The sequence below is a fragment of the Podarcis tiliguerta genome (assembly GCF_965153285.1).
Source record: "Podarcis tiliguerta genome assembly, chromosome: 5".
In the NCBI taxonomy this organism is placed as follows: Eukaryota; Metazoa; Chordata; class Lepidosauria; order Squamata; family Lacertidae; genus Podarcis; species Podarcis tiliguerta.
The window spans coordinates 42,488,781-42,514,108 of NC_139538.1; the positions used below are offsets into that span (position 1 = coordinate 42,488,781).

The following is a 25,328-nucleotide window of genomic DNA, read 5'->3' on the forward strand; positions in this document are numbered from 1 at the left end:
ATGTTTACACAAATATGGAAGTAATTTATATTATCATCAATTAAAGGGAGAGTGTGGGAATGTAAAAATCTTTACAGGTAGTCTCCCTAGTCATCTGATCCAGTGCTATAGGAAATGAGTTTGTTTCCTACAAATTAAAAATACAGGCACTCATGTGTCTAACTCTAGCTTTTAAGGCAAGTTTTAAAGAAACAAATAAGCAATTCCTATAAGGGTGGTGGAAGGGGACAATATGAAACGGTACTTTTCTTACCATGCTGAAGCACAGTATTGACTTCATAATATAACCTATCTATTTATTATTTTGAGCCATATCTAAAAATGCTACAACAGCATGTGTCACTGCAGAGATGGGCATCAAAACTTCACCAAAACACAAAGCAAAGTCAATGGCCACTTCTTTTTCTTAATTTCAAATTATTCATTTATTGAAAAGATTACAGTCAAAATACTTCAGTATCATACAACGGCATGTATAAAAGCCCATGTGCATGAAAATGATAAAAGATTTTCAAAATCATCTAAGATTAATATAGCCAGATTCTTGTAAAATAAAAAGAAGCAACCTAGATTATTTTAAGAGCACTAAGTTTTATCTATTAAACAGAGTCTATGAAAGAAGGAAGTCTTCCTGGCTCATATTTATTTCCTAGGAATTTAAAAAGGAACAAAAGTGGTACATTTTAAAATATTCACAGTTTTGAACCTTAAAAGCTAGTTAACTAGTTCGCTTCGATAGCATCTTATTTATACAAGTATATATCCAGAGAGTTTCTGAGTATAATTTTCCACATATTAAGTGAAGAACATTTGCTTCTGCTAATCAGGACATCTGGTTATTTTTATAACTCAGACATCTGCATTAAGCGGAGCTGTTTCTTAATTTTCCTAACAAGAAGTTAAGATTAGAACTACAGAAATGTTAAGGAATTGTTTGTGGGTTTTCTTTTTAAATACAGTATGTATTTTTATTACCTTTTTTGACTATACAATTTTATGGCTAAAGGACATTCAACCATATTTACCAACACATTTTTAGAATAATAGGACAATAGGTAAACTGCAATACCAACCAAGAAATGTTTATAAGTTACTATCTATTGAAATCTCTATGTCTATTCTCTACATTGCTCATATGTTCTCCCCTACTGTGTTGTCGCTTCCCCCCAAAGTTACTCTTTGAAGTTTTATGTAAATCCAGCTTTGGCCTTCTATAATTGCAAAATGTTGGAAGGTACAATTTGTGGGCTCCGCTTTAACTTGCAACAATGCTACATCAAAGAGGGAAACCAGGTCATATGCAACTGGAATGAATCTTTGCTTGTTTGCTCCATTTTCATATCTTTGTTTACCAAGGGTCAGCAAACCTTTTCAGCAGGGGGCCGGTCCACTGTCCCTCAGACCTTGTGGGGGGCTGGACTATATTTTGGAAAAAAATAATGAACGAATTCCTATGCCCCACAAATAAAATAAAGAGATGCATGTTAAATAAAAGGGCACATTCTACTCATGTAAAAACACGCTGATTCCAGGACCATCCGTGGGCTGGATTTAGAAGGCGATTGGGCTGGATCCAGCCCCCGGGCCTTAGTTTGCCTACCCAACACACAATACTTTTAAAATGCTGGATTCCAGCATAGAAGAAGCATCAAATTCAAGAATTGGTCACTTTCATTCTCCCCTCTGCAATGTAATTTAAAACTTTCATGAAGAAAACAAGTTGTCTAAGAACACTTTCCGAGGAGAGAAAGAACAGCACAAAAACAGACTTTGAACCAATAGTGATATGTCACAGGGGTATCAAAAACATATTTCTATCACTAACAAGAGGCAGCAGGAGTCAAAAGGTCTGGGGAGGCATTCTTTTTTAAACACTTTATTTATTAAAATTCTCTAGACACAGATTCTTCTCAATATTATAGCTTAATCTGCATGGGAGCTGCAGGCACTTGAAAAATGCATTATAAGGTAGGCTAGCTTCACTGTACATTCTGTATCAATCTTTCCAGATACAGCTTTCTAACTTGTACTCCAATACAGTGGTACCTCTGGTTACGAACGCTTCAGGTTACGAGCTCCGCTAACCCAGAAGTAGCTGCTCCTGGTTGCAAACTTTGCCCCAGGATGAGAACGGAAATTGTGTGCTGGAGGCGCGCGCACAGCGGGAAACCCCACGCCTCACGTGCTTAAGAATGGACCTCTGGGACGAATTAAGTTCGTAACCAGAGGTACTACTGTATTTGTATCTGCTATACAAAGCCAGATCCAATGTCTCTTAAAAGTAGCTGAACCCAGAACTCTCTTACCAATCCTACCCCATAAAACATATCCAGCATTCCTTCTGACAACTCCATACATCTTATACCATCTTTAGGTCCTCATGATCTTGTTATGCAAACCCACTTCCCTGCTTGATGACCTAATGCCAAGATCACCTTCAGATCCATGGGCATTAATGGGCCTGACCCAAGGCTACCCTTTGAAAACAGCAACCAGTTGGGAGAAAAGTGAGAGTGAGGATTCAAACTTAATTCTTGGTAAAACTAAGTGATGGAAATGCATGAACTGTATGATTCAAGCACATATGGCATCCTTTTGAAGCCTATTGCTTGTTTAACCTCTTTCCTTGCCTAGCTCTTTGTATGTCACACCTAAGTACTTGCAGCATAGTGATCTGAAGAGCTGAAGGAGCCAAGAGAAATAATTTTTACAGAACTGATCGACAATGTCTTGTGGCTCCTTGCTGGAAATAAGCACAGGGATAAGTTCCTCTTGAGGAGTTCCTGGTACAGAAGCTTGAGGAATTCAATTTCTGTGAATTCCAATATGACCTGCTCTGATCTGCGCTTCTTGGATTAATGCATGGAATGGAACAGGATCATGTTTCAGATTTTGCATATTTTTTTTGCATATTTTAATGAAGTTTTCAATTCAAAAAAGTACCAAAATAAAAGTATTTTCAAATAGAATACATTTAAAAATGTGACACTATGATAAAATATGTATTTAAATATCGGTACTTATTTGTGATAAAATAAATATTTAAATTCAAATTTTAAAGCATATTTAAAGAATTGACCATGAATATGATATGGACTTGAAAACAGAACGATCCATCCATTCTAGCTTTTTGCTGACCCACAAGCTCCTTTCCTTATTATCTGAACCCTTGACTCACACCAGAAGCTACCCTCTATACAAAAATATGAAGCACTACATAGCTTTCAGCTGTTGTTCCCAGTTTCTCAACTTGTGATGGTCAAACAATGTGGGGTGGTCCAATTCCTCTCCTCCCACCCTTCTCATTCATCCCTCTTCCTAATGAAGCATACTACCTGCTTTCTGCACCAAAGTTACTGGCCATCACTAGAGTGTGTAATTATCACTACTGCAGTCTAGAAATCAGTCTTGCTCTTTGAAATAAGTAGTCCATACCCTACTGATGTGTGTATAAAACCTAACAGAGGAGAGCCACCTAAGAAGTTTTATAACAGGGTGAAAGATCCCACAGTAATTTAAGATTCACCGAGAGACCTGCTATTAAGAATGGGGGACAGACTGAGGGGGAAGCTACTACATATCATTAGAGAACAGAACTACTGCTTCACCTTGCTCATTGCCCAGTGATTGAGAGAGGCTGCTTGGCCAGGTTAAGGGAGCAGCTGACCCCCACACCCAGCTACAAAGACAGCAGACTACTAATGCATTGTGCTAGGGGGATGTGGCAGATCACTACGGCAAGAGGCACAGGTTTTTGCTTACAGACACATACATATACAAAGCAACCACCGAAACTTTGCTTGCTTTCTTTGTTTTCTGTAGATTTGTTTGTTATGTAGAGTCTTGTTTGCATTTGCACAAAAACTCAATAAAATAAATAAAATAAAATAATATAAAATAGTAACCACAAAACACATATGGTAGCTTTTCTTTCCTGTTCTAACATACTGTACTCTGTTTTCAGGATACAGCACATGGATAATTCCAAAGCAAAAGTTGCGGGGGGAATCAAACATACTTCACCCAGCATGGAACAAAATTCCAAGCAAATCATGTTGCCAGCTTATGATGCATCGTTCCTCTATTGTGCTGTTTATCCATTGCTATTTTACTATGGTGTACCCCTCTACATCACTATGATCGAATCCTTAAAAACAAGGGTTTCAATTAACAAAATCTAACTTTGGAAAGCAATCTATCCATCAAAAGAATAGTTTCCAAAGGAATAAACATTTCCTCACCGACTGAGACAGGGATGTTAGTTTCCCTTTGGTTCCATCAAACTACAGCAACGTGGAAGGCAGGAATATTTGTACAGAACAGCTCTTCTACCTAAAGGCCAGTCAGATTTTTGGTTTTTAAAGAAAACTGTACAGCTTTAAGCCAGGGTGTATTAAAAGCCACTATTCACACTCCCTTGCTTGGACATGAATGGCCTATTAAACCTACAACATATCTGTTTTAGTTAACTTCTGGGTGGGGAGGGGAACAGGAGAGAAACAAAATGTACTTAAATGCAGGGCTCCCCCCCCCCTCCCTTGGGCTGAATGCCTTTCATCCAATAAGACATTCAAAGCAGTGACCCAGCAAATGGATTGAAAAAGCAATCTTCCGTCTGAGTGCCACATTATCCTTCCTATTCAGTATTCTCCGAGAGAGATCTCAATCAGCTGGGTGCGTGTGTAAGAGACAGCGCAGCCCATTGCTGGGTTAATTAAACATTTGACTTTAACACCCTCCCATCATTAAGCAAATAAAAACAGATAATTCAAACCACACTTCATACATAAGGTACACAACAGACGTCAAAAATTTAGAGAGGCCCAGGCCCCCAGGGGAGTTCCACTGGGGAGATAATCAGTTTAAATCTTAGCTGGTTTATCAATTATTCTATTGATTAAAGTGGAGTGATTATGCAAGACTCTGCTTTGCCACATGGGATAAACGTCAGAGCAAGACAAACTCGGAAGGCTCAAAACAGTTTTGGAAAGCCAAGAGACCAATATGAGTTCATTACAACTCACTTGAGGCACACAGATGAGAAAACGGATTTTGCTTTGTTTATTTTAGGGTGACAGAAGCATTTCTGATCAGAACGCTTTCTGTGTGGTTATCTCAACTGAAGCTTTACAAAAATGCATGTCATGGAATTTAGGCATCTTTTTCTGCACATTCAAATAGAAAACTAATCCTGGAATACATTTACTAGATAATTAAAGATACAGAATTTCTTGTGCCCAAACAGGCACTTAAGTATCTTACAGCACTCATACGTACCTTCTGGTCATTGGGATTTTGAGTCAAAAATTCACACGTCTTATAATTTGGGAGTTGGGGAAACCTGAGCTTTAAAACTGATCAGATTTTAGCAACAAAGTGACATCATAAAGTAGTTGGGGGCAAGGGCAAGGCAAAAAGGAGGGCTATATAGTCACTGCATTGCGGTCCAGGAAAAAAAGCAGGAAGAGGTTCTATTCACACCACCATTTTTCTGAGGCCCAAGGGGGGTTGAGGGGGATTAAATTTAGAAAATCTGAAGAAAGGAACAAAAAGTATACCAGAAACTGTGTGCCTTTCAATGTACAAATTCCAATCAGAGGAGAAATAATCTTCACACACACAAACACACACACACACACACACACATGGATGGACATGGACACACTGGTTCAAGATGGCTAGTTTTGTCTGCAATTAGTATGACCATTACTAAGTGATGGCACTTTCTGTTTAAAAACTTAGTGTGATTGCTATAACAACATGGTTAAACAGTTTGACAAAATATTCAATTAATGTGGTCTGTTAATTCCTTTTAAGAACTTCTCCATGGCCAGACATTTCTTTCATTTGGGCAAGGCCTTATTGAGGTCTACAGTCTATTTCTACAGATAAACACGTATAGACCTTCCTTTCTGTTTATAACAATATAGATGACTTTATTTTATTTTCCATCCTATTTGCTAAATGGTTAGATAATGCACTTAGATACCTGAAGAGTGTAGAATTCCTTCTCTAACACTAGGTATATTTGTAATTATTGTTTGAGTTTCTAAAAAAAACGACCCTTAAAGAATGTATACTTTAAAATGAAATGAAAGATATCATGTGCTACCTAAATTATGCATAACTCATTTCACATTCTTATTTGCAACATACTTTACTACTGTGTGAGATATAGTTCAATCTCACCCATTCCCAAAATGTTAATAGCTTCAACGTTACCAGAAATTTTACATCTTGATTCCGAAAGCTTTATTTTAAGCTAAATAATTCCTTGAAGACTCACACTTCAGCAAGAGGATATCTAGCAGATCACCCAACCACCAAATGAAGCTTCAATGTGATAACCTTGGCTGAGTCAGCCTCATTCTTTTCAGGCTTCTTTGTGTCTTTTTTTCTTATTCTACCATTTCTGAATTTAAAACTCTTAGGAATAGTGAGCTTTGTTGAATAAGCATTTGGTGCACATTTTGCTGTTGTAAATCAATTCATCAGCCCAGATTAAATTTAAGAAATCTATAATCTCAGGAAATCTCCATCTTCCCCCTTGGAATCCAATGCTGAAAAGCACTGAACAGATGCAAGTGCAGTTCATTTCTATAGGGATGCGTCAGCTGATCACCTTCAATTGCCATGTGCAGAAACAAATGTGCAGGAAAGAAGTTAAATTAGCCAGCTGCCGCCAAAATGACAAAATTGTGCAGGACTGAAAAAATAAACAAATTTGGTGTGGCATAAGCACTTGTAGACCACAGCCTACTTCAAATACAGGAAGTCTCCTGGCCACAGAGAGTATCTGATGAAGTGCAACATGAGCCTTTGTAGACTCCAATCAATGACATCAGATGAGCACAGTAGACAGGAAACTTCCTGCATAGAAAGTAGGCTGCAGCTTACAAAAAGCTGCCACAATAAAGGATAACCTTTTAAATGTCTGGGCTGGGGTATGTCAGACACATGAGACCCCCACCTTGCAAAGGAGGTCTGTTTCAGTACATGGATGGGGCATTGCCTTGGGCTCCATGGTGGAAGAAAGGCAGTATAAATCTAAGAAAATAAGGTGCTTAGGGTGCCTTTTGAAATGGCTGATACTGGGTTCAGAAGTGTCTGACACTGTTTACTTGCTAACCTTGTAACAAATTAAATGTGCAATGTTGTCACTGAACTTATAAAAAAGAAATGAGTGTGGTTGAGGACAGAGACAGATACACACACTGGCTGATGGTTCCTTTTTTCGTTCTTGTTAGAAGGTACTCAATGTCCACAAGACTAAATATAATTTATTCTAATGTATGAAATATGTGGTTGTAAGCATCTGGTTGGATACTGTTAGAACAGTATGATGGACTACATGGGCCACTGGCATGATTTAGAAAGCTGTTCTTACGTGCTGGTGCTGTCAAACACCACTCCATTGTTGTTGCTGTTGTTTGGACATGTCCAAAACTAGAACATCAGAACTCGGTCTTGATGGAAATTAGAGCTATCACTGGATGCAAATGACCAAAGACCCTTCAGGCAGCAGTAGATTGCATCATTTGTGGGGCTGCGCCGTTCACCTCCTTCTTGCGGAGTCGCTGCAGCATACCGGAACGGAAAAAGGGAGGCGTGCAGCAGCAGCAGGGTCAGTATAGTGCAAACACGCCAGCAGGACTGTTGTGTTTGCACCATCATGCACTTGTTGTCATACCCCTCATCCTTTCTGTCCTCATAGGCTGCAACAACTCAACGGGATGGAGGTCAGGTGAGTGCTGCAGTCCCACCACACCTTTAGGTATACTGTTTAGATGCCACACCGCAAGAAGATGTTGAGATGACAACCCATCTATTAACAGCAGCCTAGATGACCATATGTCAGGAATGGAAGCTCCAGCTCCAATAGAGGCATTGGTAACAAGAATCTGGAATACTCTTTAATTATTGTTTTGAATTTTGAGTCACTCATTTATAAATGCTTAATTACCATGATGAAATTTAAGAATGAAGTGTTTAGAACAACTGCGAATGTAAATTAGATTAATGTATTTAATATGGAATAAGAGAGACTGGAAATTATCCTATACAAAGGAAATTATTATGTAAATTGAAGTAGCTGCAATTTATACTAGAGATATGATGCCTAACGGATTGAGAATTATTATGTAAAAAACCCAACAACCCTGGAATTTTATGAAACTTTATTTAGGTATGTTATCAGTAGAATAAAGTCAAGATATCTAAGGCTAACAATGGTTTCCATCTTACCTAGCACCTTGAATTTTCAACTGTAGTTCCTATACAGAGCAGCTCACAGGCAGATCAATATTTACTAAGCCACTGTACTAGTCAACGTGATCTTAAAAGATACCCTGGTCTTCCATCCCCCAAATTACTCTTGCCAGAGCAACTAATTATATTGTACTCCATTGTACAAAGCAACCACTAGCTGCACTTTTGCCATTAAATGCAATACATGACTGAGTTTCATCTTGGAGGTGTATAGGACTAGCTGGAAACCTAGAGGAAAAGGTGTGACAATGGCAACACACAAACCCGAGCTTGTGCTTCCTCACTGTAGAGAACAGGGTACACATGCAAGCTGCCCTGGAATTACATGCAAATCCAATTATACATTTAAGGTCCCTGTCCCCCTGCTGCTTCAGATCTCCAATCTCTTGCAAAGCCAACTTAAAAAACCACCACACACAACAACTTACATTAACATGCTGTATTTTACCCTTGCCACCAGAAATACTAAGGGTGCTATTTGTAATTGTATTCTTTTAAGAGGTTTGTTCTCTGCAGCTGTTTTCTGCTTGCAGTGTATTTTGTGTAATCAGCACATCATCATAAATACATTGGCTGTTCCCCTGAGGGGAGCTGTCAGTGTTTAATTTACAGAACAACCTGGCCAATGTGAATTCTAACGCTACAGCACTAAGGCAAGGAGTTACCACACTCAGGGAAAAAAAACAGGTTTCTATGAATTTTTATATCAAGAGCTAGTCCCAGGACAATTTAGGTTCAGAAATAGATTATTTTAAAAAAGCTTTTTGCACAGTGTATGAAATGGATTCTTTACCACTTACAACTTAACTCTCCCCTACAGGCATTAAGGGGACTTGGACTTTCTGTAGAAAATGCACGTTTCGGTAAACGCCAACCGGCAGGAGGCAGTGAGGCTTCCTTAAAAAATAATGTTTTACTGAAATTAATGAATGATACCCATGCCAAATAGTATTCCGCTAAATGATGGAGTATTCTTTGAAGGGTAGCACTATAAATATACATTTCAGATACCCTCCTTTTAAAAACTGTTTCATGCTATTTATTTGGGATTGGCAAATTAACATTTCAGCTTAGTGACACACAGGTTTTTCAGAGATTTCTCTTCCACAAAACCCTATGCAAATGGAAACCTGGAAACTGTGTTTGTTGATGCACCATTTGAAGCGCGTGGGGGGGGGGGGACGTATGCACCTAAACCTAAAGCAATGTTTGGATGTTGAAAATTAATCCAACAGAAATTTATTTAAAGCAAATTTGGGGAAGAAATCCCATACATTTAAAACTGTGGCTAGTGTCTAAGAATCTACACCCAAGCGAGTGTGTACAGGGCCTAATTCTCACGAAATTGGTAAGCTTATGCCTTGACTGTACCATACTAAAATTGCCTCCACATAGCAAAATAGGTGTTAGGAGAAGGATTCTAGCCAGACCTTTTCCCTGACATGCTTGTGTCCAGTGGCGTAGCGTGGGTTGTCAGCACCCGGGGCAAGGCAAGTAATTTGCACCCCCTAACCCATGGATTTGCGCCCCCTAACCCGTGGATTTGCGCCCCCTAACCCTAACCCCCAGATGTTGTGCCTGGTGCGGCCGGCCCCCCCTGCACCCCCACGCTAGGCCACTGCTTGTGTCCAGTGTGAATGGACGGGGGATAGAAGACTGTATAAAGTAGCATGATTCAGTCATGTGAGGCCCACACTTGCAGTCTGCAGTGGTACGACATCTGAAAGAACAAGGCCTAGTAGTAACTGCAGCCCAAGGCATACTTTATAAGAAAAAAGTACTACTGAACTCAGTTGAATTTACTGTATTTTAAATGTTTAGGGCTGGGTTGAAAAGGAAACCATCGAAAGTCTGAGTCATTCTGATTCTAGATCATCCCACAGAATGAATCACCCATTAAAGTTCTACTTGAATGAATATCTCAGCAAAGCTCAATTCACAAAAGTTTGGAACTGCAACTTCAGATTTTCATTTACCAACTTAGTGGTAAACACAGAACGGTTGTAGATTTACAATGCTTTATACTTACATTGTCCATAATTATGACGTAAAACTTGTAGAAATGAAGCTTTACCATTGCAAAGCCTCTATTAGATCCATTGAAAGATTATTTTGCAAGAACCATTAATCCAAGAAATAGCATTGTGGGAATTAGCAGAATTTCCCATTTCACACTGCAATTACTCAATTATCTTAAGTAAATCCATAAATATATTTAGCTATTTTTGCATCAAAACCAACAGCTTTGAAGACACAGTCCATTAATAAGACAAGTGTGACTGTATTTATAGGCTGAAAGGCTCGGGAAAGTATACTGTCAAGGGGTTCACTGACACCTAGATCTCATCTGCAAGAAGAAAGCTACAGTTTACCCACATTTATCTGTACTTGTTTGGAATGAGGCATGATGTCAGTACTATATGGAACACTAAATCTGTAACCAACCATGACTTAAAAGGACAATTAAGCGTTATCAAAACTTTCAATTTGTGGTAAATTTAAATTTTTTAATCGTTGTTTCATCAAAGATATAAGGAAAAGATACTCTTGCAATTACAAGCAATGTCTTTAGCAAACACGTTAACAGAATGCTTTGGCACTGGCTTTACTAGCAGGAAAACAGGGTACACCTATTTCTGCGTTTAACAGGAGTTTTCCATGTAGCACATGCCAAATCCATTTTCCGCTATGAAACATAAAGGAACTGAGAGCATTTAAGGTGATAAATATTTGCAAGAATAGGGTAGTCTACAATCTAAGGAAGTACATGCAGTGCAGCTATGTTTTAAAGGCAAGGGCTTTTTAAAACAAAAAACTGGTGTAATCACTAAAGCCCACTCTCATTACTGAAACATGAAGTTTAAAAAAACTTGTGCTGGAATCATTGGAGCATCAATTCTGCTACTCCTTCCTCATGTTAAAAGGACAAGGTGCTCTCTCTTTCTAGCAGTTGCACAGTACCACCAATGACCATTAGGTAGCAGCACAGTACGCATGATCTCTCCACATGCATCTCCCTCCATTCTTTTTCTGCACAGCTTTGCTTTTGCTCATTTCTCTCTCTCTCTCTCTCTCTCTCTCTCTCTCTCTCTCTCTCTCACACACACACACACACACACACACACTATAGCTGGTTCTAATTCAATTAGCACAGTCTGCAACTCCAGAAAAAGAGTAATTCAATTAGTGCATTGTGGGGCTCTGCAATACCTCTAAGCAGATGTTCACCAATCCTCGGGAACTCGGAGCTAGCTTTAAGAGTACCTGTACCCCATCCGGTTGGCACTACATATGTCATTTGTCAGAATAGCTTTCTGACTTCTAACAAGGAAAAGAAGGAAAATCCACTCTTGTGGACACAGGAGGTTTCCTTTTAAACATGATCAAGGTCCCCTACTAGCAAGCCCTTTGAATTCAGCATCTCAGGAAGAACAATGCATATTATACAAGGCTGGCAATTCATGAAGGGTTGAAACTGGGGTTATTCTATTGGAGAAGCCATCTGTATATTATTGGCTCTTTGTAATTTGTGCCAATGCTTGTGTGGTGTGGAGGATTTCCCTAAGAACAGGGCCCATTTTTACCATTACATTTAATGCACAATTTGTAACATTAGGGTTGAATTCAACCAGGTCCTACTCAGCACAGAGCCAATGACCCAAACTTAGTCAAGTCCATTAACTACTATGGGTCTTCTCTGAGTATGTGTTGAATACCACCTAGTGTTGAAGTGATAAACATGTGAGCAGTGATCAGGAACATGCTAGTTGGAGGGTGGGGCAGAGGTAAAAAACTGAGCAAAATTTTACTTTTTAGAAAAGAAGCACCTTACAACGTTGATAATATAGTGCATGGCTGGTCACTTTGATAATCTCCTGATGTTTTGGACTAAAACTCCCATCAGCCCCAGCCAGCATAGTCAATGGTCAGGGTTTGTGTTTTTCAACATCATACAATCCCGAAACAATTACGTTCCTCTCCTTCTTCCAAACAGCAGCTTATCTATCTTGGAATACACTATCTTGGCAAAACTGAATACTACAGAAGATTCCCTCACTATGGAACAACATATAATGTGAAACTCTTGGTTGTGAGCCATGTAAAGAGGGACGTGGGTGGCGCTGTGGGTTAAACTACAGAGCCTAGGGCTTGCTGATCGGAAGGTCAGCGGTCCAAATCCCCAAGACGGGGTGAGCTCCCATTGCTTGGTCCCTGCTCCTGCCCACCTAACAGTTCGAAAGCACGTCAAAGTGCAAGTAGATAAATAGGTACCGCTCCGGCAGGAAGGTAAACAGCATTTCTGTGCGCTGCTCTGGTTCGCCATGCTTAGTCATGCTGGCCACATGACCCGGAAGCTGTATGCCGGCTCCCTTGGCCAGTAAAGCAAGATGAGTGCCGCAACCCCAGAGTCGTCCGCGATTGGACCTAATAGTCAGGGGTCCCTTTACCTTTTATACAGACAGTAGTCAAGGTCAGGGAAGTAGCAGCAGAGATCAGTAGCTTCTGTACAACTTTTTGCATCTTCAGTTTTTGACACAAACACAGCTTTTCTTGCAACATATAACAAGTTATGCCAACAGATACTGCAGGGTTTCCTGCACTTGTCCTAGCTTGGCAAGAGTGAGAACTGAACAGGAAGGAAGGAAGGAAGGAAGGAAGGAAGGAAGGAAGGAAGGAAGGAGGGAAGGAATCCCACCCATCCCACCCCACTAGAAGTGCTAGATAATCACTTGCTTGAGGTGTACCTTTCACATGTGTCATGTCTCCCTAGTGAATTTCAGAGAGGGTAAAAGTAAAGGGTATAACCCCCCCCCCCCTTTTATTATTCTTTAAATAGCACAGCACACACATCTCAACGATACATTCCCTCGGGCAATGTATTCATTCATTTTGCTCTATAAACTCCTGTACAGCTAATCTTTAGCCACCATGGATATGTTTAGGTACGAATATCAAACTGCTGATTTCGTTTCATTTCTGTCCTTCACAGTTACTACTTTCAGTTCTGCCAGGGAGGGAGAGGGGTTTGTGGGGGGAGGAAGAAAAAAGAGAATCTCCCAGCCTGAAGAGTGTCCCTTTCAAACTAGGACCATTGCTTAAAACTGAGTGTCACAGACTATGGCAGTTCAATATTTCATAGCCAATACAAGGAATGAACACCACCACTGCAACTTTAAATCTTGGTAAATCCCCTATGTCAGCCTCTCCCTCTCATTGAAATGCCAGAGGGAGCAGCAATCAGAGAGGAGATGTTCAACGTGATAGAGGTCAGGACACCAGTGGATCAACGTACCAGAAACACGACCTTGTTTATTTTTTTCTCCAGTATTATTGTTTACAGGGTGCTTTGTTCATGTACCTTGTGGTTCTTAGCTAAAAGATGAAATTACAGCCCAGGATGGAGCGCTCAGGCACACATCCAATTTGTGTTTCCATCTCAGAAAACAAAAAGCTTTGGAGGCCCTCGGGCTGCCATTCAAACTTGGAGAGGCTGACATTTTTAACAGCATGAACCAGAGACTGGCAGAGGGAATGATCGAATGCATTTCTAACTTGTCAATCAAAGATCTCACCTCTGCTGTCTTGTAAACAGTTGGGAGCCACCTAAGTACATTCATAAATGGGGGACAAGCTAGCCACCAGCTAGGGGGCTGAAGCCATGGGCTTTTGCTGCCAGCCCTCAAAATTAAGATTTGGTTTTATAATCTCACTGTAAATATCCTGCAGGTACTTTACTAGAACCAATGGAGCAGAACCAGAGTTGGAAATACTCTATGGATTTCAATCCACTGTGTTTCTCCTAGGTCAATGGATCTTCTGAATATGGAGTCATCTTGCTTCCAATTATGGGCAGAAAGCATTCTGTTTATCACAACAGGTCACTAAAGAATTTCTTCAAAAGATGCTTCACTACTATTGGAGCCTTAGAAATATACACAGCAGAACATGGGGCTTTTTTTACAATCAGGTGGCATTTAATTTTACGGAATAAAATGAACAAACAAGCATATGCCTGTTTAGTCTGTGATACACCATGCCAACAGGGATTTGTTGAATATAAATATGCACAGGAAAAAGTACAATAGCCATAATCACAAAGGAATATTCTACAAATTCAGAAGAAAATATATAATATGAAATATAATTTAGTACTGGACTCTTATAATTCTGCTTTGCCACTTTCATAGTATCCACTATCAGTTGGCAGGATGAAACCTCCCTCACCTAAAAGCCTGTTCAAAGTGCAAGAGCCCTGCTGGATCAGAACAATGGCCCAACTGGCCAAGCATCCTGTTCTCAGAGTGGTCAACAAAATAGAGCAATGATTCTGAAAGCATAGACTGTAATCAACCTTTGCAATGAGGAAAGTCTTCAGCATAGCTTCTCAGCATAGCAGAAACTGTGGATTTCACTTCCCCTTTGGGGATTTGAAGCAACAGGTGGAGCTCAAGCAAATCATCTGACAGCTGTGTTTCTAGCTCTGTTATTTTTGCTACAGTTTAGAATCTCTCTGACCTTCCAAACTGGACAGTAATTTCTTATTGCCTGCTGCATATAAGCAGATTTCCCCTTTTAACCAGAATATACTGGTACTGCAAATAATGCATATACATCTAGCTTGTCACAGCCATCTCTGGAAATTAAAACACACATATAGTTTTGGCAGGAACAAAACAAGCAACCCAACAGGAAAAATGTGTCATTAGTTTTAGCAGACAAGCAGTAGACTCAAACATGCTACCAAATCCCTTACCTCTGAATTCTAGTTTGGGGAAAGTATAACCTGAATTCTTTCAAACTGTACATATCAAGGAAGAAATGTACTGAGGAAATTTAAATTTGGCCTCCATTTCTGAAAATGAAAAAGGATACACCCTCGTCTTCCTATTCCCTGCAGCTTTGCCAGATGTCCGGAATACTGAGAGGGTGCATTCGGAGTCCATCAATGCCAAGTATTGGCTCAACTAGGAGAGCTGCTGCAGAATGATCTAAGATGCGTCAGCACTATTTTCACATCACTCAAGGCAAGAAGCCAGATTTAAAATTAAGTCAAATCACAAGTTCTTGGCCACAAACCTACGGACTCATCCAGCTGACTGTCACGATGATTCATGAGCCTTAGGAGCATGCTGGAGCAGCTATTCCATAAGGTTCCCCCAGGTGCTGGTACTCTGCACTGCTATTTCTACAGAATATTTATTGTTCTGAAGCAACAAACCATGCCTATTTTTCTTGTGAGTCTACATATAGTCACTTAGGTCCTCACAACTGGCTAAGATCAGCTTCCAGGATAGCCTCCTTATACCGATCCTTAAATAGTCACCATGGTACTATTTATTTCACGCATACCTCTAATTCAGTGGTTTCAAAGGTGTGAGCTGGGATTATGAAGAGTGGACCAGGATTAATATCATTTTGTAATATTAATTAAATGCCAAGTCTGGTGTAACTGAAAAAGTTTGAGATAAATTAAAAATATGGGCTTAGTCAAAACTGGTCCAGTGTTAATGCTGTGTAGAATGTTATAGAATTCCTAGTAGTGTCAAAGCCCAATAAACAGGACATAAATGTGATCAGCCTAGAAATTCTCTGTTCTTGTCTATGAGAATGACAATAAACCATTTTTTCTTCTGAGTAACAATCTGCCTGTGAGGGCTCTTTGCATGATCTGGGTGTCCATCTCTCTGTAACCATGAATACTGACCCCCTAAAAGGCATGAATTGGGAGTCTGTAACCCTACTTCAAGGACAACTGCCAACACTCCTATAAATTCTGAAAGATTTTTAGCACAACAGTTTTATATGTAGGTCCCCATGACTCAGCATGAGGTACACAGGACCTTTTCAGTTGTGAGGAGCGTAAAGAAATATCCCCCCCGAGAGAAGGCTGCTTAACTCCCATCTCTGCTTTCCTTTTGACCAAAAATGAAAACTTTGCAGTTCCACTGCCCCTCTGGCATTTGTATCTGCTGATCTGAAACTGTATTTTAATGATCTGTTTAAAGTATTGCTAGATAGGAAAGCAGGATGTAAATTCTTTGAAAATATAAGTCAGCAAGAAACCTGCTGAAGGATTTTTTTGTTTTGGTGTTATAGATTGGAATTGATGGTTGGAATCAAAGACAATTCTCATGGATTCTTCTTATTTTAAATGACATAATTGCTCTCATCCTCTAATGCATATGATAACATCTGAAAGAACAAGCCACACACATTTCCTGAATAGCAAAGCAACTTGGCCACCTATAGTCCAGGTAAATGAAAGCCTAGATCTTTTTTTGAAAGAAAGTAAGAAAACTGGTTTTGTGAACTAGGGGGTGGAGACTAGTGAGGAAGCCCCTGAGCCTCAGTTCCAAGAAATAGAAAAAACACCACCCATGAGTACTTAATGTAGGTGGGAAGAAGCAAAAATTAAAAGACCAAAGTTTGCTGTTCTGCTTCTATTCCCGCCCCCCAGCCCTACTTTCTTCTATAGCATCACCACTTTTTCATGCAGCTAGATGGAAAAAGTACGTGCACATGACAGCAGCAATAGGCCAGAGACTCAACTGGCTTAAATACAAGTTACCAACTGTCAGTGTATTCCTATCCATATTTAATAATCAAATACATACCACCTCCACCACCCCCTAAATGTAGAGTAGTAAAATTAAGGCATCAACTGTAGTACATCCAGATCAAAGTGAGCAGTAATAACCAAATCTTGCATTTTGGGCCAAGCATTCTTACTATAGCTGAGCAAAAAGTTTCCAATTCTATCTGTATCTGACATTGCTGCGTTAGCGGTCAACTGTGGTTCTATACAAGATGTGGATGGCATTTATTAGTCTGGACAACATAAAGGAAACACAACTATGAAGCAAATACTACCACTATTACTACTACTACTACTAATGGAAAAGTTAATGAAAGCAAGCAAAAGCACAAGCAGGAGACACACCCAGAGAGAGAGAGAGTGAGAGAGTACCTGGAAAGCTGTGAGTGCGCCAGTCCCTGGGTTATAGAGGCATCGCAGCGAGGGCATGCTGTCCGCCAGGTTGGAGCAACCCAGCCACAGAGACCGGGGCATAGAGCACTGCAGAGAAAGGACAACTATGAGATGGGACTGTATGAAACAGGATGGCACAGATTACAGGAACTTCTGGGGCTGACGTTTTCAGAAGAGTTATAGCTGACCGTAAGAGATTGGAGTAGCTTCTACATATCCACATATTACCAACCGGAATATTCCCTTTAGAGAAACGCAGGAAGGGAGGGTGGGAAGGCATAGGAAACACAACACACACGTCATGCTTAAGATCACATCAGCTCAATTAAGTATCTTGAAGACATGTTATACCATAGGTCACAAGAATGTCCTAATGTAAGGTAGTCGATGCTTTTAGTGGATTTTTAAGCAATTAATTAACTGATTAAAACAAGTTTTACTTTAGCTAGTGTAGGCATTTATCATGCCAGTCCCTTAGCCATGGTGTACTACTTGCTCTCAATTGTACAAATTTGTTCTTCTCTTCCCCACCAGGTCTTAATCTCAGCTAGTCTCCATCATGTCTACAACTACCATATTTGCTTGAATCTAATGCACACCTTTTTTTTTGCCAAATTACATTGCAAAAATTAAGGTGTGCATCAGATTCAATGGCACATTTACATTAGCCAGCGAATACTTTTTTGGTTTCAAGGTTCTGAAAATTGAGGTGAGCATTAGATTCGATGGAGCATTAGACTTGAGTAAATACAGTAGGTTAACTATAGCTAACACTAAGGTTTGCTCCAAACCAAGGTTTAAAACTGACTGAAATCATGAGCAGCACTGAATAAAGTTAAGATTTGTGAAGACATTACTGGAGTCAGGCAGCGGAGGAAGGATGAGATTACTAGTTCGCCTGCAAAGGCTCTTCTAACACTATGGTTCTACAAATGTAAGGAAGGGAGCATATACCATATTTTTCTGTGCAAAAGACTAGGTTTTCCCCCTAAAAAAATAATGTCGAAAATTTGGGGGCATCTTATACATGGATAGATCTCCACCCCCCCTTTCTTAAATCAGAGTCCCCCAAAATAGGAGGTGTCTTATACATGGGAGGGCGTCTTATAGATGGAAAAATATGGTATATTCCATTGCCTGCTCCAGCTTCCTTAACCACAGCCAAGGCATGGGCAGCATTATGTGTGTACTAGCTCAATATGTCAACTTAGTTAATATTTTACATGGTATTTAATGAAGGTAATAGTTCCTGTTAACCAAATGCCACAGGTAATTTACTCTTTGGAAAAGTGCCTCAAAGATATTGCCTGTATAAAGAGATTCATGCAGATGTCATCTGCCCTCAGCACGCTGCATCCTTTTCTAACAATTACAGATATATCCATTCATTACACCAATTAATCAATTAATATTTTTTTGCCCTGCTCTAAGCATAAGGGCTCCAGTTCATCTGCTGTCTTTTTCCATGCAGAGTCACTATTCAGCATGGGGTGAATAATTCTGCCATGTAAGCAGAATGAAGGGTGGAAACGTCACACTGTATACAAAGGGAAAGGGGTGGGGTGGGGGGGATAGAATGAATTAGTAAGGAGATTGCAAGGCACCTGCAGCAGTCATATGGTTCAGCTGCCCTGCTTAGATAGTTTTTAGCAAGAAGATTTTTCATCTTTCTATGCAAACTAGAAGATGTGCAAGACCACCAGAAGGGGAAAAATTTTCTATTTTTAAAGTGACATCTAGTCTTCAATAAACTGCACTAGTTAAGTGAAAAGTAAAACTTTGGAAATGACACACATTTTTAGCACCGAATGGACTTTAATATGAGACCCCTCTAACATTTATTGGCCAAGCTGGTCATATGCTGACCCATATACGGAAGGATAGGACCATGAGAGATTAATGACTTGAGATTTTGCCTGTGAATCTTCATCTGAGCTGTATTTTTTTATTTTTAAAAAGGTATCAAAGGGAGTGGAAAACAAACAGGTCCACAGCTGTCTCTGGTCTATCCCAGCTGTACACCTGTCTTCTGCTCTGGAAGCGTTCCTGGATTCAGGTCTTCCTCCCACTCCACCAACCTTGTCAGCCTAATGGTTACAGGTCATTTAAAAGGTGTCAACTGCTATCTGAAAATGCCTTGGAATAGGCCAGGAGAACCTGCCAACCTCCAAATATTGTTAGACTCCAACTCCCATCAGCCCCAGTGAGCCTGGCCAGTGATCAAGTATGAGGGGAGCTGGAAGCCCAACAGGACCTTGAAAGCCAGATATTCCTCAACCCTACCTTAAAGCAAGTAGAAAACACACATTTAAGTCAAGATTCCAAACAAACGTAATTAGTTTGGAAATTGTTGTAACCACATCAGAAATGGGATCAGAAAAATAAACAAATTCAAGGCCCATGATCTGCAGCACTGTGGAAAAACCGAGTTATTCGATAAATCACCATTTTTAGACAAGTGCTTTCTATGTCAACTGCCTGAAGTTCCTGATGCAAGAGAGGTAGAGCAATTTAAACTCCCCAAGCAAACTGCTTGCTAGTTTTTGAGGAACGCTTGAAGGACAGTTCATTTTTAAAGGTTTTTTTCATTAGACACAGCATATGGAGCCTAATCTGTGCAGCTTGCATGATACCAAGCCCTACATTTTCTTTGTCTCAACCAATCAAGTAGGCCAAATTTTAATCATTAATATCAATTAATCTACTTAAGCTGCAATTCTGTGTACATTTACCTGGAAGTTAGTCTCACTTATCAGAGGGAAAAATACATGCTATAAAGCTTGTAACCTTACTTTGCACCTTGTTTAAAAATTAGGTCAAACGGGAAGACCAAGCCTGTCCATCCAAAAAATAGGGTAATTTCTAGCATGCAGTTATCTCAAATAAATTTCTCAATTAAATTTCTTGGTGATGAGGGAAATCTGAACTACCCATCAACTATGTACAGTGGTACCTCTGGTTACGAACTTAACTCGTTCCGAAGGTCCGTTCTTAACCTGAGGTACCACTTTAACTAAGGGGGCCTCCCACTGCTGCCACCCTGCAATTTCTGTTCTCATCCTGAGGTAAAGTTCTTAACCTGAGGTACTACTTCCAGGTTAGCAGTCTGTAACCTAAAGTGTTTGTAACCCGAGGTGTTTGTAACCCGAGGTGTTCGTAACCTGAGGTGTTTGTAACCCGAGGTACCACTGTATTACACAATCCACTCCAGGTTACAAGGCCTGTTGGCTATCAATATTTTAAGAGTTCTGTGGCTTAAACTTCAATTTGAGAATTGGCACCGAGTCACCAGTAATATCAATACTCCACAGATTGCAGAAAATGTGAGCAGAAATACTAGAGAGCCTGATGATCCCAAAGATTCAGTAAGAATCATGTGGTTTCTTCCTTTACAACCAAAGTATGGCCTTCCCTCTTTGTCCTCATAGCAAAAATGCTGCTCCACACTGATCATCTCTTGCCTTGATTAGTGAAATCTCCTTCTCTCTGGTCACCTTAATCCACCAATATCCATCTACTGCAAAAATTATTCACATATCTCACCACTCCTTAAATCCTCAAAAACATCCTGCCTGCTTTTTGCACAAGCTTCTTGTTCTTACCTTCAAAACTCGCCGTGGCTTTGCCTTGCATTTCTCTGTGCTTTTATCCTTCTGTATCCATCTAAACCCTTGACTCTTCAAGTTACAACAACCTTCTTGCTTCCTGAAACAACTCCTTTTCTCCTTCCTGCCCCTAGTACTGGGAACTGCCACCAGAGAACTTACATGAGGATCTCCACCCCCAATTTCTTCCTTCAGATTCCTCTTTTAAACTCACCTCTTCTGTGAAGCTTTTGGGACAATTCTTTAGTCTTAATACCCTACTTAACCAACTTGTCACAGTGCTTTTTTCTGAAATTCATTGCCATTTGACCCCCACAGCTTACAATTTTCCTCTGTACACCCACAGGCAAGCCAAAGAGAACACATAATACATTTGATCATGTGGCCTCTGGTCTACAAAAGCATATGCGGTAATAAATCTGTTAGCCTTTAAGGTGCTACAAGATTCTTTGTTCCAAATGGCCTACTGAAACAAATCCAAAGTGTGTGTGTGTAATCGCACATTTCTACCTTGTTCATCTTTCCCTCCATTTCCTTACTCTTCATCTGTTGCCTCCCTTGTGTCAATTGTGAGACTGTATGCCCCTTGGGGTAGGGACCTGTCCTCTCATTCTCAATAAAGCAAATGTAAATAGATGACACTCAGTAATAATAAGCCATAGGCAATTCCCAATCCTGTACTCCAGGGGTGGCCAACTCCTGAGAGACTGTGCTCTACTCACAGAGTTAAAGACTGCCAGTGATCTACCCCATTTTGAGGGGTTCAGGTCAAAAGCTCCTCTTTGGGGGCAAATTTAAATGTTGGGGCAGGGCAATTTAAATGTTGAACTTTTGGGGGGGAGCCAAACTTGTTGATCTTCTTTGGGGGGAGCCAGTGATCTACCACAGATCTCCAGTGATGTACTGGTAGATCACTATCTACCTGCTGGACGTGCGTGCTGTACTCCATACCACCAGCATATTTATTCACCCTCTCCGATCTTTTTCATTCTGAAAACACTTTTTTCTTAAGAATGGAGGCAGTTTTCCTCTGTTGCATTTTAAGAGTCAACCTAAAGTAACACAACTTTCTTGAGTGTTACACCTAGAGTTATCTGCTTTGCAAACTCCTCACTTTGGTACACATACTCTCTGCTTGTAACACACTGTGCTCTATAGGATAAGAATAGGTGAGTGAATGGACTGTGTCTTATGTCTCAAATGCAGGGGGAGAGCCAATGCCATTTTAGTTTCTTTCCATGCTAAAGCTTCAGAATATGCACTTGTTCAAATATTCTTCATGACTCTGTCCTTAGATGCATGCCACATACAACCTGTGTTTGCCACTGCATATACATAAGATGGGGAGCTGTGGCCTATTCAGCTTCATTGCACATTTATCTATATAAATACATACAATGGGTGTATACAAATGTTTTTACATGAACATACAAAATGTGGCATAGCCCTTAAAGGAAACTGAATTCTGCTCATCCTGTAAGATACCCAAAGTTTGTATGAAGGAAATCAGTATCACTACATGGAAATAATTACACAAGAATCCTGAAAGTTAAAGGTAAATACATATACATATAGCATATATTGGGTAACACTGTTTCTTCCATCAACTAATTCATACTCTTAGGTGTGATGCAGTGATTCATAATTTTTGTCATATACATAACAAAATTCATATTTACTTCAAGAGGTATGGCTTTTTCTTTTTCTTCAAAGGAGGCAACATTTATTATGTTTTAAAAGATCAATCTACGAATGGAAAACATCATTCCTGTTCTTGCCTTCCACCCAAAGAAAGCACAGGCTTTAAATTGCTAGTGGTGTCTGAAAGAAGCTTATTCACAAACTCAAACAAAAGGCCTCAGGTGTTTCAACAGAAACACAATGTGTGTAAATCAGAGGAGTGACCCAACAGGACACCTTCATTTACTGCCTCAGTGCTAAGAAAGCTCAATAGGCACTTCTCAGAACTCCTGGTCAAGCTGTGTACTTCAAAAACTCACTACTGCACTGACAGCTCCACAAACAAGGGCCACATTGTTTATCACCGAAATAGTGATTGACAGTATCTCCTGCTTGCACCCATGTCAACTACAGAGTAAAAAACCCCAAAACAAACCAAAACCCAAAAGAAATACTGCAAACCACAGTGTGTACAGAGTTGCTCATCAGGGAAGAAAGATAATGGAATCAGTGTTTCTATCCTACTGCCCTACGCCAAATTGTTATCACAATTTGATCTAAATTATGCTGTAGTCTCCCTCAGCACCTTTTAGACCTGGTCCCCACACCTGGTCTAAATGCTGCTGAGGAAGACATTGTGCCCTCCAGATGTTGACAAGCTACAACTTCCATCAGACCCAGCAAGCATGGCCAATTGCTAGAGATTATGGGAGCTGTAGTTCAGCAACATCTGGAGGGCCATGCATTACCCACACCTGAGACCCAAAGAGGAATCAACCTCTAGAACAGGGTGGCCCAACCTCTCAGACCAAGTGGGCCGCAAGAGTACATCGACACAGAACCCAAGGGCCACACACTGAATTAAATTTCAATACCGTACAGTTTGCAACATGGTTAATATTATTTAACATACACAATTAACTTATGTACTTGAATATATATAATTAAATACCAATGTGTGAAATTCGCCACACATGTGAAGATGCAACAAAGTGAAGATGCTTCAACTCCCTCCGTCATGTTACCTGTTAAACTGGAAGATGGCTGTTTGCAGCTGGGAGTCTGTTCTGACGTTGTAGAACCCTACCAGTGAGAGATGGTTGCCCTCCAACTCACAGAGGACAACTGGAATGCAACTGATGGGGCATGGCAAACATCCTTGCCCTCGTTTCCTCTGCTACAATTAATATCATGTGGCAGAATGAAACCCAATAGGCCTCTTGTTGTCTTCCGCAACTAGTGAGGGAATGAATACATAATTTTCACGAAACAACCATTTCTTTTTGAATCTTTTTTATTTATTTAAGCAAGAACATATATTTCAACAACATAAAAGAATACATAAGAATAATGAAACAAAAAATACAATGCACTACAATTACATTAAAATTAAAACATCCACACCCAAAAAATGCAAACTGGGTTGTTTCATTCACAATCCCTGGGAAAAATAATTATTATACTTGGTGTTGTGGGCTAGTAATTTTTCTGAAAAGATTTGATATATAAATATCAGGATGTCCTCCAGGTCTTACAATACTGTCACTTACAGCTGCGAAGACACTTAGAATTCAGTATAGTAGTAGCATATTTCACAAGAGCCGTTTGAACATTGCTAGCATTATTAATGTACATAAAATAAATTCTTGCCACACATTTGAAAATGAATCTTTTTTTGTTTGTCCACTAGCATATCTTAATTTTGAGTTAATTTTTCGGCAATGGCTATGAAACAGATTTGACTATAACATAAATCCTGATAAACCTTCTTGTGATAACAATCCTGGGGGCTAGCAAAAAATATAGAATCAATTATTCGTCCAAACCATCTTCACTTGGGCTCACCCCATATGCCCAGTAATGCTAACAAAGGGATTGGTATCAATTCCTCTTTTGTTATTAAATTAATTTCTAGGAACACCATCTCCACAAAAGCTGCTATGGCCAACATTCCCAACCTAAGTGGAAATACTTACCTTTTTGTTTCTATCAGCACCAGCATTTGGGGGACAGACTGGGATTATTATGTGATAAAATCATCGATTTATAGTGCCACTAAATATTATTTTAAGAGCCTCTTTAGGTTGTTCTGAAGTATTTTTTCTGTCAGCTTCCTCTTGTGCAATACACTATTATGCAGACTTATTGTGCTCCTTTAAGGAACACAATCTACATCTTCCATGCAGGAGCACTTTTCACTCTATTTTATTTTCTAAGCAAAGGATCCTACATGGAACGGGTTCCAATTTCAGAATTTCCAGAAAGTCATTGAAGTTACTGTTGCAGCAAAAAAACAAAAGTCATGTAGCATCTTATAGTCTAGCAAACAAAATTGTTGGTCTTTTAAGGTGTCACATGGCTGTTGGTTTTTATAATTCGCACTGTACTTTTACTATAACAGGCTAGCATATATATGGATGATATTAGCATTCTCCATCCACACGTCATTTCTATTTCAACCATGTTGAATTCCAAGGACAACTTCTCTCAGTCACTACAATGGTATGCAAGACATTAAATACAGTTACCAATTAAATACAGTTTTTCTTGAACTCCAACTATGTGCAAAATGAAGTTAGTGATGTTCACTCATCTCTCTACCAGCAAAGAATGCCCCCTACTTTCCCCAACTTTCCCCAAGTGCCTGAACTAAACAGCAATTGTCATCTTAAATTTATTTTGTCACTGCACTGCTCAATTTCCTAATCAAAGAGTACTGCCAAAATTAATTTGGAGTTCAGACTACCCATCCAAACTCCTGTATCACTACAACTTGACCTTGTATT

The 25,328-nt window shown here is 39.8% G+C and overlaps 1 protein-coding gene across 12 annotated transcripts in view; it reads right to left on the reverse strand.

Annotated features, from left to right (window-relative positions):
- The window catches only part of BTRC (beta-transducin repeat containing E3 ubiquitin protein ligase), a 121,747-nt gene that overhangs the window by 72,997 nt on the left and 23,422 nt on the right, over positions 1 to 25,328 (reverse strand). For 6 of the 12 annotated variants that reach the window (XM_083443820.1, XM_083443824.1, XM_083443825.1 and 3 more), the window contains one exon: positions 17,237 to 17,344. The exons of the other annotated variants lie outside the window; for them this stretch is intronic. In XM_083443820.1, coding sequence (XP_083299946.1) covers positions 17,237 to 17,344 — 108 coding nt within the window. The remainder of the gene's footprint in view (positions 1 to 17,236; positions 17,345 to 25,328) is intronic. 12 annotated transcript variants of the gene reach the window in all.